This window comes from Octopus sinensis, unplaced genomic scaffold, assembly GCF_006345805.1.
Source record: "Octopus sinensis unplaced genomic scaffold, ASM634580v1 Contig09776, whole genome shotgun sequence".
NCBI classification, from domain to species: domain Eukaryota; kingdom Metazoa; phylum Mollusca; class Cephalopoda; order Octopoda; family Octopodidae; genus Octopus; species Octopus sinensis.
Genome location: NW_021831920.1, coordinates 21,057 through 33,930, shown reverse-complemented (window position 1 = coordinate 33,930; position 12,874 = coordinate 21,057). Strand labels below are relative to the sequence as shown.

The window sequence follows — 12,874 nt, the reverse complement described above, 5'->3', positions numbered from 1 at the left end:
GCAAGATTTTGTAAAATTTTTGTTGAGTAGAACTGATCCTTCAAGTAAATATTTATGCTTCAAGTATTCTTCAATAGTGGCCAGATGAGTTTTTTCCAGCACTTAGGCCTGAAGAATCGAGAAGCTTTTTTGCAGATACAAATTCGGTTTTTTAAGTCCGTAAGGAATCCAAAAAGCATCCGTTCACTTAGGAAAGAGATTGAGTTCAATCCTCTTCCAAGATTGTTACGGGGGAGGTATAATCTCTATTTGTTCGAAGGTGTATTTTGTATTCTGTTAATTTTGCCCAAATCGTATCGTCCACCATTTCATATTCAAATGTCTCGATATCGATTAATCCAATATGATAGTTGTACAATGAGAGAGCGTGCTCGTTAATTGGTTTGAACAAATTCAATCCATTCAGTTTTGTATTTGCTAACTTTTCAATTCGTGTGATTCTCCAAGAATTACTTTCAGCATGCCCGATTTTTGAATTTTCCCTGCTGAGCTCTCAAGTACTCCCAGATTACTTATATCCATCAAGTTCATCAAGAACTTACTGCAAAAGATCCTGCTAGAAGGGAGAAAATCAGCAACATAGTCCCTTTGAAAATCATCGCTATGAATGCCCGATCTATTAAAAACGGCATAACGACTTCTTTAAGATGATAAACAGCGTTTATCCTGACATTATTGTCGTCAACGAGTCAAAGCTCTCAAAAAACCAGTCGTATGAACTACGAGGTCCAGATAATCAAGAAACCTGAAAGTCGAGCTACCGTCAAATAAGCCTTATTACAACCATCTCAAGGCTAATGGAAAAAATCATGGCAAAGCGCCTCGATTTCCTGGCCAAAGAGAAGAACGTTCTGCTCACTCAGTAATGGGGTTTCCGTTTGGAACGGAGCTGCAGTGACTGTTTCCTGACGATGCAGTCCTCAGTCTTGAGACCAATGGAATTCAAAGAAATTATATCTCTCGTATTCTTAGACATCTCGAAGGCTTTCGACAGAGTTTGGCACCGAGATCTGATGGAAAGGATACAACTCTGTAAACCAACGGAAGAGGTCTTCCTCTGGGTACAGTGCTTCCTCTCAAACCGTTACTCTTTCGTGTCCGAATCGGCTATCACTCCAGGAACATCAAACTCCACAGGGGGATGCCGCAAGGGTCCTGCCTCAGTCCGTTTCTCTTCAATTTGGTAATGAACAGTATCAGGGTAATACCTAAATCAGTACAATATTCACTATAGACAATAGTGAACAAAAAAATAGAACAAGAAATCAAAATAACAATAAACAGTATTAAAATATGTCACCGGTTTTATAGCCCACTGGGTTGGATAACCCACCTACTGACATATTTTATAATAATAATATTTTTCATATATTTAATTTCATTGGAAAAAATGATTTTCTTAATTATTTTAATAATTTATTGTTCTTTTTTTTTAAATATTTTAGCGTGAAAACTATAACTTTTTATTATAAAGTTTAAAAACTGTGAAAATAAGTAGAGTTGTTCAATAAAGTTCAATTAGAATATGTTTCTTTTGAAATTAACGACAAACCAACTTAATGAAATAAAAAATTTTGATGACACCACTACTATATACGATAAGAGAAAAGGAGAAGGCTCAGGACGCTTAAAAATCGTTTTTGCTTCAAATTTTCTGAAAAAACGTATATAAAGTCAGAAATAAAAAACTGCGTTTTTTTACTCTAGAAGAAAGTGAGCTAAAGTTAAAAATTATTGATTGTAGATTTAGTGGATCTAAGGAGCTATTCAAACCTTAACAGCAATTATGGATGGGTCTTTTTTGAATAAGTTTTAGTCGGTTGTTGTAATCGACTCCTTTTCCAAATTTGCAGTGGTACAACTTGCAAAAACGAAATCAGCTGAAGAAATAACAAGAAAGCAGAGCAGAAGAATTAACGATTTCAAAGTACACCAATCTCTCGGAACGCTATCTGTTTACCCCGATCGCCGTGGATACCTCAGGCGTAATGTGGATGGCTCTTTCAGAGGATTTCCCTTGCCATTGTACGTGGAAACTGTTTCTCCATCTACGAGGCGGGGAAGTCCTCTTGTTAACTCTCTTTTCTCTCTGTTTTCTTTTAAGAAATAAATATTTTGATAAAAAAACAAAAAAGTTAAAAAAGATTTTCTTCTCAATCCGACCCCCGTTTATCTTGCAAACAGACAATGGGAAAGAGTTCAAGGAGAACAGAAGATCAAATAAATGCATTGTTAATGTTCGACGGAACAAATCCAGAACTAAGTGATGACTCATCACTGATGAGTCAAATTCGAATTATTTTGAAAATGACGATAAAAGAACTGAGAAACAAGTGCATGAAAACCTTGTTAAAGCTGGAGAGAAAATGAAAAAACGTCGTAAGTGGAAATATGACGCAGAAGACATTGAAATTGGAGATACAGTGCTGCTGAAACACGACAGGGATGATAACCCTGGTAACCGTAGATACCCATTATATGACAAACTGGATATAAATAAGTACACAGTTTCAGAAAAATTTGAAACTACGTGTACTATTAATAAAGATAATGGAGAAACAGTATCAAACGTGCATTTAAGTAGATTAAAAAAAATCTGATTAAAAATTTGATTTTTTTAAATGAATTAATTCTTATTTTTTATTGACTCCCATTAAATATAAATAAAATTTTATTTATTTTAAAAATGTAAAGTACAAATGAATGGTGTGTGATTTATGCAACAGGCAGAAATATAAAAAATAATAAAAAAGAAGAAAATTAAAGTTAATTATATTTTCTGATGATTTTTAGATTATATTTATGTTTTTTTGGTAGTTTTTTCGATGGTGGGTTATCCAACCCGGTGGGCTATAAAACCAGTGACAAAATATAATTACAAAGGTTATTTAGAGATTTTAATTATGTAATCGGTGATTTTTGAAAAACGATTTCCTAACTAAAAATAATATTTTAATTTATGAATTGCTATTTTTTTCAAATAAGAAAAATTCAAAATGCTTTAAATTAGAAAAATACGCAGAAAATGTATTTTTATTCGAAAATTTTGTCTATTTGAATGTTCGGTTATAAATGTTTCTCTGCTAATTAGGTTTTGAATTTTTTTTATTAACAAAACAATCAAGACAAATTATGTTATTTAAATTTTTTTAATTCTTTTCATAAGTGTCTTCTTAGTAGTTCCATCGTCCATTTCAACTCTGACCATATTATGCGGGAGGATTTCACTTATTGTACAAACTTCTCCGTATGGACTTTCAAATTTTTTGAGTGCAAGTGAAGCTGTTTATTATAAAAATAAACAGCTTCATCTATATACTTCGTCCAACACTTATCTTCATCATTAGCCATCATTTTAGATAGCGACCTCGTAACCGTTTGGTTAAAACGCTCGATGATGCCTTGACTTCTCGGATTGTTTGGCCTACTGTGTATCTGTTGAATGTTGAAACATACACACAAGGCAGTGACATGTGGATTTTTGAATTCAGTTCCATTATCCGATTGCAAATATTGACACGGTCCAAAACGTAGAAAAATTTTTTTGAAATTTTCAGCAACGTCAATTCCGCTTTTATGTTTTAGGTTTCGAGTGAATGCAAACTTCGAGTAGACGTCAATAACCGTTAAAAGCCATGCTATAGTTTATTTGTTTGTTTAAATCTTTAATATATAATACAAAAAATTGATACATCTTCAGATCAATTAAATCCATCTGGAATTTTTCATTGGGACGATTGGCAATCACGTGATTTTCTTCATCCCCTAGTTTCAAGGGAGTTGAAAATTTGCAAATTTCACAATCGGCAACAATTTTTCGGATTATTTGTCGTTTTACAGTGAAATATCTTTCATGGCACATGTTCTCGAGAGTGTTATGTCCACAATGCAAAACGAATTTGGCTAGCCACCAATTTCATCTTGTCAACGTTGTCCGTCGAAATCACTAATTTGTGATTTCCACACGGCTGTTTGAGGTATATTCTTCCATTGATTAAAATGAACTTTTCAGCTTTCTTTTTAAGGCAGTAAACTTTTTGTCTCGATTGATTTTCGATATTTTGTCCATTTAAAACTTTTTCTAGCAATCGATACTCATCCATATCTCTTACAAAAGAACGCGACATAAGTAACACAGAAGAAACACGAGTTTATATAATAATAATAGCGGCACGTCCGCGAAGACAGAGGCACGCATGTACCTGAGCCTTCACTTGTGCCAGCCACACAAGAACAAGAGCAAGAGAGAACAAGTAACTATTAATTCTAATTAATCCGAGGTGGGAGAGTTTTCTCTTGTCTTTTTTAACTGTTTTTTTTGGGCGTGTGGCTGAAGAAGACTAGGAAGCTCAACATCCCATCCGGAGATCCGTTCCATGCGGAGTCCGTGTATGGTGAGATGTCTATGACGGCGTCACTCGTCAAACCCGATCGGAGCTTCCGGCACAGGCAGCCTCTGGGAATCGAACCCGGGACCAAGAGATTTTAGTTACGAGCACGCGTTTATATATATATTACAATTACAGATGTATGGTTATCCGGATATTTTTTTTTCTAGTTATCTTTATTTATGTAAACCAAAAGAGAAATAGTCATTGGCAGATAGCCAGAGTATTGCCTCTGACTATGGCTATAGATATTCGTTCGATTAAATACCGGTGCTCACACGGGTCGCCGTAACCCTTCCGATTAATGAGGCAATGCGCTGGAGTAGGGTCCGAGTAGAAGGCCCCTGTATTCCTGACGTCTCAACAGCCAGGGGGACAAACACTCTCCCATTCCCATTCCAGCGTATTTCTCAGCTTCTCTTCTCTGCCCGTTCAGACGGGGCTCCAGGATTCTCGATACATAATTTGATGTTCTGATTGGAAAAGGAGTTCACACACGTCCAGATATTTTTGTTTTAATATTTAATAGATTAATTTTAAATATGGCAAACGCCCTGACGGCATGTCCACCTTCCCCTACGAGCAGGGGAAATCCCTTATTTGGGATTCTACCTGCTCGGACACGTTCTCGCTGGGAAATCTCGCGCTGTCCGCCGCCATCCTGGGCACGCTTCCAGGCAGGCCGAGGAGCGCGAAGATTCTCAAGTACGGCCACCTCCAACTCGCTGCTCTTTACTCCAATTGCCTTGGAGTCCTCCGGGATCTTCGGTCCCAGACACTCCGCTTCCTTCGCTCGCTCGGTCGACGGATTTCAAGGACTAGTCACGATCCAAGAGAGTTTTCTTGGCTCCTGGAACGTCTGTCGATTGCTGTGATCCGAGGAACGTCTTCGCCATTCGCGCGGCTGGTCGGGTGTCTCGTGAGGCCTTTAACTAACTTAGCTATCTGTAATTTTGTCTTGTTTTATTTCTATAAAAAAAAAAAAAAAAAAAAAAAATTTTAAATATTAAGAATAATTTTATTAGGCTTAGCGATAAATTAATTTTTAATCTTTATAGAAAAATAAGTGAAATGTCACGACCTAGGCTCGGTAACAACCTAGGCTCGTGACATAATAATGACGTCATTAGAGAAATTAAGATTATTCGTGACAATTTTTATCTGTTAATCTCAGATGCCGCTCCTTATATGATTTCTGGTGATATAAAAGTATCGTCTGGACTGTGACATTTAATATTTTAAATTTTTTTCTAAATAAACAAAATTCAAGTTATCGATAAAACGTTATGTCGGGTCAAAAATGCGTTATGTTTGTTTTTTGTGGGTGAATAATATGAACTTTTATCCAAAAAAACATAAAAAACACTAATATGGTATAATTGGAGTAAGGTATATCTATTTAGTTATTTTTTATTTATTTTTATAAATTTTTAAAAAGTGACTCACGTCCGGCGTGACTCACGTCTGGACTGTGACAATTAATTCCCGGTTTTGGATGAAAAGTCGTGTTGCATTTAATTTTGGTCGACTTTAATTTCAACTTTTTCTTACCTATTTTTTAATTAAGTTAATTTTATAAGCAATTCAAAAATAAGAATCCTTTAAGACTCCTGCAAGTCTAGTTTAAATGGCGATGTCACATCCTTGCACTGTAATGTCAGGGATTTTAGCTATATTTAATTATTTTGATAATATTGACTGCTTCCATTACATAGAATTAGAATAAAAAGGATATTTAATATAAAGTCCATTCAAAAAAATTAAAAATGAGTCATCTTTTAGTAGTTAATAGACGACAATAGTGAAGAATCGGGTTTGAAAAAGCCCTGATTGTCAAAAGCAAAGAATATTTGACAAATAACAAAAATATGTTGTTTTCTAAGCTAATTATATATCAAATAGTAGAAAGTAACAATCGAGTAATTGTTATAAAGATTAATTAGTTTTAACATTTTTCGTAGAATTTTAGATTCTACCCTCATCCAAAATATCGCCGTCGCGTTCTTGTATTAATTTGAACTTTTTTTGTCTGATTTTTGTGATTTTGACACTGCATTATTGCTAAATTTATTTACCTGAATATTGGTAAACTTTATTTCTTCTGGCATTTTCAATATTTTTCTGAATATTCAGAACTCATTTCTACTTCTATATTAAATCTATTTTCACATTTCATAATGAGTTGTTACAGATATCTTTGTAACTTTATTTTTAACATTTATATTGTCAATTTTTAAAATGACGTCTTTAACCTGTAAACCAGCTTTTTCAGCAGGCGAATTGGGAATTATCTCATTTATTATGTGAGTTTTTTGACCCGGAATCGAATCCAAGATGATTCCGTACATAAAGTTTGGGCGTTTCAATACTATTCTGCGTTAATCCATTTCAGTAAAAAGTTTAAAATTAATTCAACAACTTAAAAATAACTTAAAATTTATTGTCTTCATTAATAAAAAAATAAATTACCTAAAATTTACAAAGACTGTCTATTTTTCAATCAGCCAAAAAATGTTTTTTCGATAGAATTTAATTTTACAAATCCTTTCAATACACAACAGAATTTATATTAGTTTGAGACTTTAGCTGTTGTTAACTAATCAACTTTTTAAAAACCAGGAATAACGACAAGTTGCTTCCCTGTTACCCACCTTTCTTTATAAAAGATTTATTGAGCGTCTAGCAATAGCTAGATGATACCTTTAAGGTTCCAGTGTCGTTGGGAATTGAAAATAAACGCTGGAAAACTCAGAAAATGTAAGATTGCCTCTTTCCTCTTCCAGAAGTAAACATATTAACTCTCAGACGTACAAATGCAAAAGAAGCATCCGACAAGGATATCTCCAAAATTTTTTTTCCTGTGGTCTTGGTGTTAAAAATTTTTATTATTTTGTTTCTAATCCAAGAGATCATTAAAGGAATATTCATTCCAACCAATGTAGGTGAGCAATCAATTTTTAAGGTGTAATTCTAAGTAGGGTATCGTTAGTTTTTCTAAAGTACAAATATATTGAGAATCATACTTATAACTGCTATGGTACTACCTTATTGACATTACAGAAATATTGTGATTTAAGTAACTATCTTGAGTTGCTATTTGGTATAACACAATTGACGAGATGATTTCATAAATTTTATAAATCAGGGGAAACGGAGCAACTTTTAGCTTGTGTTTTGACGGAATTATCATAGGTACGAGATAGTGAATTAGAAAATTTAATTATTGTTGACAAAAAATGATTGTAAAAATGAGATACATGAAAAAATATCAATGTTGGGACGACTGTGCTTTTAAGGTCTCAAACGTCAAATTAATTTATATACAGGACAACGATGCCAATGTTCGGCAGTATCCAGTGTATGGTGGACTTGATGTTAACAAATATATTGTTGTCAAGCGAACAATTGATCTCTATGTTATCGGAAAAAAGACGGAGAAGGGTTATATGGAAATCATAATTCTCGTAACGCGTTTTAACTTTATTCATAGTAACTATCTAGGTTCATTTGGAATTCGATCTAATTCTTATGATTAGCTATTAATCTGTTATCAGACACTACATTTTTTACTTTTCCCTTTTCTTTATACAGTGACTCCTGAAATTGGCCACCTCTGAAATTGACCACACTTATAAAATTATCTAAGAAAAATTCGAATTTCCATTGAAAGTGGCCAATTCTCAAATTGACCATAAATTTTAAAATATATTTTATATAATTTGCAAATTAATAAAATTTCAGTTATTTTATGTCTTCGAACAATTCTCGTGGTAATTATACTCGTCTCACTTTTTATCAAAAAATACTGATTTTAACTTATAAAAATCAAAATGAAGATGTTTTATGTCAGTATTTGGCTGATAGATTTTCCCATTTGTTAAAAAGAAGATTTCCAGAAAAACAATTAATAATATTATTTTGAAAAAAGATTTTTTTCTCAAAGAGTGTAAAATCTATCTTCAAAAAATGCGCATAGACTCAAGTTCCCACAGCTTGATGCTATGTTAGTTGAATGGATGGATTCGATTGAGTATTATTATTATCACTTCCCGTAGGAACATAAACAAGGAAAGGAAAGAGTTATATCCCCACACGTGCCACACACGATACAATCTTCTTAACCATCGTTTGCCATCCTCTGCGGTTTTGTGCAAGCCATCGCAGTTCGTCCAAGTCCTCGCATTGTTTCAAGGTTTTGCCCACGTGTTTCAGATCGTGTTCCAGCGCAACCGGCAGTGTTGTGCGGGGACGTCCGCGAAACTTTGGGCTATCCGAGAGAAAGTACTCTTCCATGGCTTGGTAAGCAGGTGAGGACGGGTCCATTCTCAGGACGTGTCCGAAGAGCCTCCAGCGGCCATCTATGATGTCCTGGCTGACTGGCACCGAGTTACTGAGTTTGTAGAGCGATGAGTTGTTAATTTTCTTAGGCCAATGCAGGCCATTTAGGACGCGAAGCTGTTTTCTGTGAAACGAGTCAAGATTCTTTAGTTCGGTGTCAGAGATGCCCCATGTAGATGAGTTGTACAGTAGTACCGGTTTGACAAAAGCGTTGTAGATTCTAGAGCGTAGTGATGGTTTCCCGGGACAATATCGTAGCCAATCTTTCATGACGGATTTTAGAGCAACAGCGGCCAGTAGTTTTCTCCGCATGATGTCTTCTCGGTCTCCAAGCAGAGAGCCAAGCTTCTTCGAAAGTCTCATTTTTCCATAGTTTGGGATCTCTGAGCGTGATACATCGACCACGTCAGTCTTGTCCGTGTTCATGATTAACAACCATTCTCCAAGTTTATCCGGTGCAATCTCCAATAGTCTGAGTAGGGCGGATTTGTCATTGGACACAAAGTCGACGTCGTCAGCGTAAAATCACTTCAGTTATTGACTTGTCATATAGACCTCTCAGCTCTCGTAAAGCAGCCTCAAGGTAGATCACAAATAACAGAGGCGAGAGAGAGTCTCCTTGGGGGTTCCCCATTTGTTGGGAAGGATCTGGACGACGTTGTCCCAAGGCGAACAGTGAGGTCCGTTTTTGCCAATAAGACCTGTATCATTCTGATAGCATCTTCATCTAAGAAACTCCGTAGAACCCTCATGAGGAGATCGCGATGGATTGCTCTTGACATATCGATACCCAGGATTCTCGTGGCACTTTTGTATCTTGGTGGGTTGCACACCGCCATCGGTGGCCTCAAAGACATCTGCGGTTGAACGTCCTTCTTTGAACCCGCTGTGACTCGGTGACAGAAAGTCATTGACTTTGTCTCAGAAAGTCATTGAACCCCATTACTGGTTTGGAGTCGAAGTTTGGGGCGGTTTTTCTTCCTCTTAAGCAACCGTAAAGCCATAAACGTGCGTGCATTATCTTTGAGGGTTTCCAGTTCTCCAAGACGGGAAGCCAGGATATCCCGGCCATATTGGAGGTTTAGGGTCTTATTTGTTTTTGGATGGCGGCACGCCGGCCTTTCAGTGCGAGTTTAGTATCCATATCTTTGGTGTTCTCAGTCCTCAGCTTAAGCTCCTTTTGCACAACTGACAAGGCAAGAGCATCCGGGTGACACAGCCCGATAGAGTGCGTATTTTTGGCTGCTTTCCAACATATTTATTTGCCGCCGAGTGAATGTTGGCTGACATTACCTTCCAAGCGGCTGAAGGCATAAGTTCAGATTCCATGTTTTTAAGGGATTCATCGATGGATGATTTATAGAGGTTTCGAGTCGATAGTGAGGAAGCCAGTTTTTCTGTCAAGTATCTGTCCGATTTATGAGGGAATTGACGATTTGTTTTGTCCAGCACATATAATTTCTTCAGATTGAATCTGCCGATGACTATCTTGTGGTCACTGTCAACGACCGAGCCCCCATAAGAACGAGAGTCTTGTAGAACCCATGTGTCTCTTTGGCGACACACAATGTAGTCAATTTGGTTGTAGATCGGCACATAGTTCCCGTCTTCACCACGTCTCCTGCCAGTCCAGGTAGACTTGTGCCGAGCAGGGTGATCAAAGGCCGTGTTGCATAGGAATAGCCCGAGTGTTTTACAGAAATTAGCCAATAGGGCTCCTGGGAGGTTTCTATATCCTCTTCCGTGCCGTCCAATAAAAGTTTCAGTGCCTCGACGGATGCCAGCCTTGGCGTTCCAGTCGCCGACGACGAGCAGGAGGGTAGACGATTGTAAGGATAGGTATGTCCGGGTCAGTACCTCATAGAATTCATCGATTTCTTCAGGAGCGTTGACGATTCTGGCACTATGCGGGGCGTATACGTTAATGACCGTTGCGACTGCATTAGGCCTGCCTTTACCGCCGATTTGTACTTGGATTGCTGAAATCCTATCTGTAATTCTCCACCAGCGTTTGACACCGAGCCTCTTGTGAATCACAGAACCTTGTCCATAGTGTCTGCAGTCGGAGAGTAAAAAGATCATTCGGTAATTTCCATAGGTTAGGTCCATTCCAGATTTTTGTTTGGTCTCTTGTAGACAGGCGATGTCCGCACGATATTTATCCATGTCATTACAGAGTGCTTGTTGTTTCCAGGTCTGGCATAGTCCACGAACGTTAAAGGATAGAATTGATAGCCTGTCCGGTTGTACTGTGTGTGTTTTAGACATTGTGCAAGAGAGGTACGTCGCCACCTCAACAAAAAAATTCGATTGAGTCTAAAGGTAATTTGTACTAATTTATGATTAAGGTGGCTTTCTTAATGATGCTTTAATTTCAAATAAGGCTAATTTATTCGCAGCTGAATTAAAACTGGATAATTTTAAAAACTCAAATGGATACCTTCATAAATTCAAAAAGAGGCATGGTTTTCGAATGACCAAGTTACATGGAGAAATGAGAACTAATGATCCAGTAGATGTCGACTTATTTATCGAAAAATTCATAGAAATATCAAAGAGTTATAATGCCGATCAAATTTATAACTTGGACGAAACGGGATTGTATTACAGCTGATTCCTTCGAAGAAATATTTGTAAAAACAGATTTCAAGGATATAAAAATTTCAAAGATCGTGTTTCTATTATGCTATGTTCAAATATGAGTGGAAATCATAAATTGAAACCTGTGATGATCTCGAAACCTAAAATGCCAAGATGCTTTAAATCTTATGACTATAAATGTTTCATTGATTATTATAGCTCAAAACGAGCTTGGATGACAGGAACAATTTTTACTAACTGGCTATTAAACTTTGATTACCATCTCAAAAATGAAAAAAAGCAAATTTTACTTCTCATGGACAATTGTCCTTCACATTGTGTTCCATCAAATTTGGATAACATAAAAATATTGTTTTTTCCTCCAAATAGTACTGGTCTTATTCAACCTATGGATTTGTGTATAATAAAAACATTTAAAACAACATTTTACTCGACACAAGTTAATGTATTTGACTGATTTGTTGGAACAGCAAAATATTTCAGTATACAGTTCCTACAAAAAGTTAACTCTAAAGGATACTGTAATTTTCGTAAAAATGCTTGGGAAGATGTGTCTGAAAAAACGATATTAAATTGTTTTCGGAATTTTAGCAACCCATTCAAAAAGAATCATGTAGTTGAAGTTCAAGATATTGCAGTAGAAAAAACTGACATTTTTGATCCCTTAGAAGTCGAAGAATTTCTTAATTTTGAATATTCTGAAAATGATACATTTCAAGACGTTGAGGATATTGAAAATATAAAAAATGAAGAAGAAGTAGAAGCTGAAGTAGAATCCAATGATTCAATTGACAAAGAAGACATTGTGGTTAAGTTAACTAAAATTGAAAACGAGCTCCTAAAAACATTGAGAACGAACATGAAGTTCAATTGATTACATCCATAAGGCGCTATAAGGAAAATGTCATTAAAACTCAAAAAAGCAGATGGGCATCCAATTCTACTTTAAAGAACATTAATAATGCTTAATTACTTAAAATTTTCTGGATAAAAGTTGTTCTTATTCAAAATTTATTTACACAAAAGATTGGTTTTATTTCTCAAATTGGCCATTTCTCGAATTGACCACAAAAACACGTGGAACCGAAAATGGCCAATTTCAGAGGAGTCACTGTATAAGGATTCAAACATAACTGTTGCTATTTAATATGCCTCATTCCCTATTTTATTCGGATCATTCCTTATTTAAAATATGCCGATTGTCCATTATCATAAATCGATTTGTTTTTTCCTATAAGTTGTATTTTTTGATTTAGATGTAGTTGTCACTGATTTTAATATTCACTATTATTTTTCACGTAACCTAAGGATTTTTTTTGATTTTTTTAGCAAGGTAAAATAACAAGTAAAATAGAGATGTTAACTAATTTAGATGAGTCGCCGAGCGGATGGACATGTAATTTCCACGTAATATCGCGAACGATATCCGCTGAAAAAGCCAGCTCGTTCGCGACTGTCGTGACTCCTCCTCGAGATGATTAAACCAATCTTTGAGAGGAGTTGGAGGGCTTTGGGTCCAATTATCCCACTGGTCTCGAAAGCCAGGG

General features: G+C 36.0%; 2 protein-coding genes across 2 annotated transcripts; both read right to left on the bottom strand.

The window, feature by feature from the left end:
* Nucleotides 1–8,468: 8,468 nt before the first annotated feature.
* Nucleotides 8,469–9,152, bottom strand: LOC115228185. Its single transcript, XM_029798827.1, has one exon. It carries the CDS (start codon nt 9,150–9,152, stop codon nt 8,469–8,471), a length of 684 nt encoding a protein of 227 aa, XP_029654687.1.
* A 738-nt stretch (nt 9,153–9,890) lies between these two features.
* On the bottom strand, nt 9,891–10,892 carry LOC115228184 (craniofacial development protein 2-like). The gene has a single exon (XM_029798826.1). It carries the CDS (start codon nt 10,890–10,892, stop codon nt 9,891–9,893), a length of 1,002 nt encoding a protein of 333 aa, XP_029654686.1.
* Between the last annotated feature and the right edge of the window lie 1,982 nt (nt 10,893–12,874).

Coding starts and splice junctions, on each gene's coding strand:
- LOC115228185 (XM_029798827.1), bottom strand. CDS start 9,152: ATGAACACGGACAAGACTGACGTGGTCGATGTATCACGCTCAGAGATC.
- LOC115228184 (XM_029798826.1), bottom strand. CDS start 10,892: ATGGATAAATATCGTGCGGACATCGCCTGTCTACAAGAGACCAAACAA.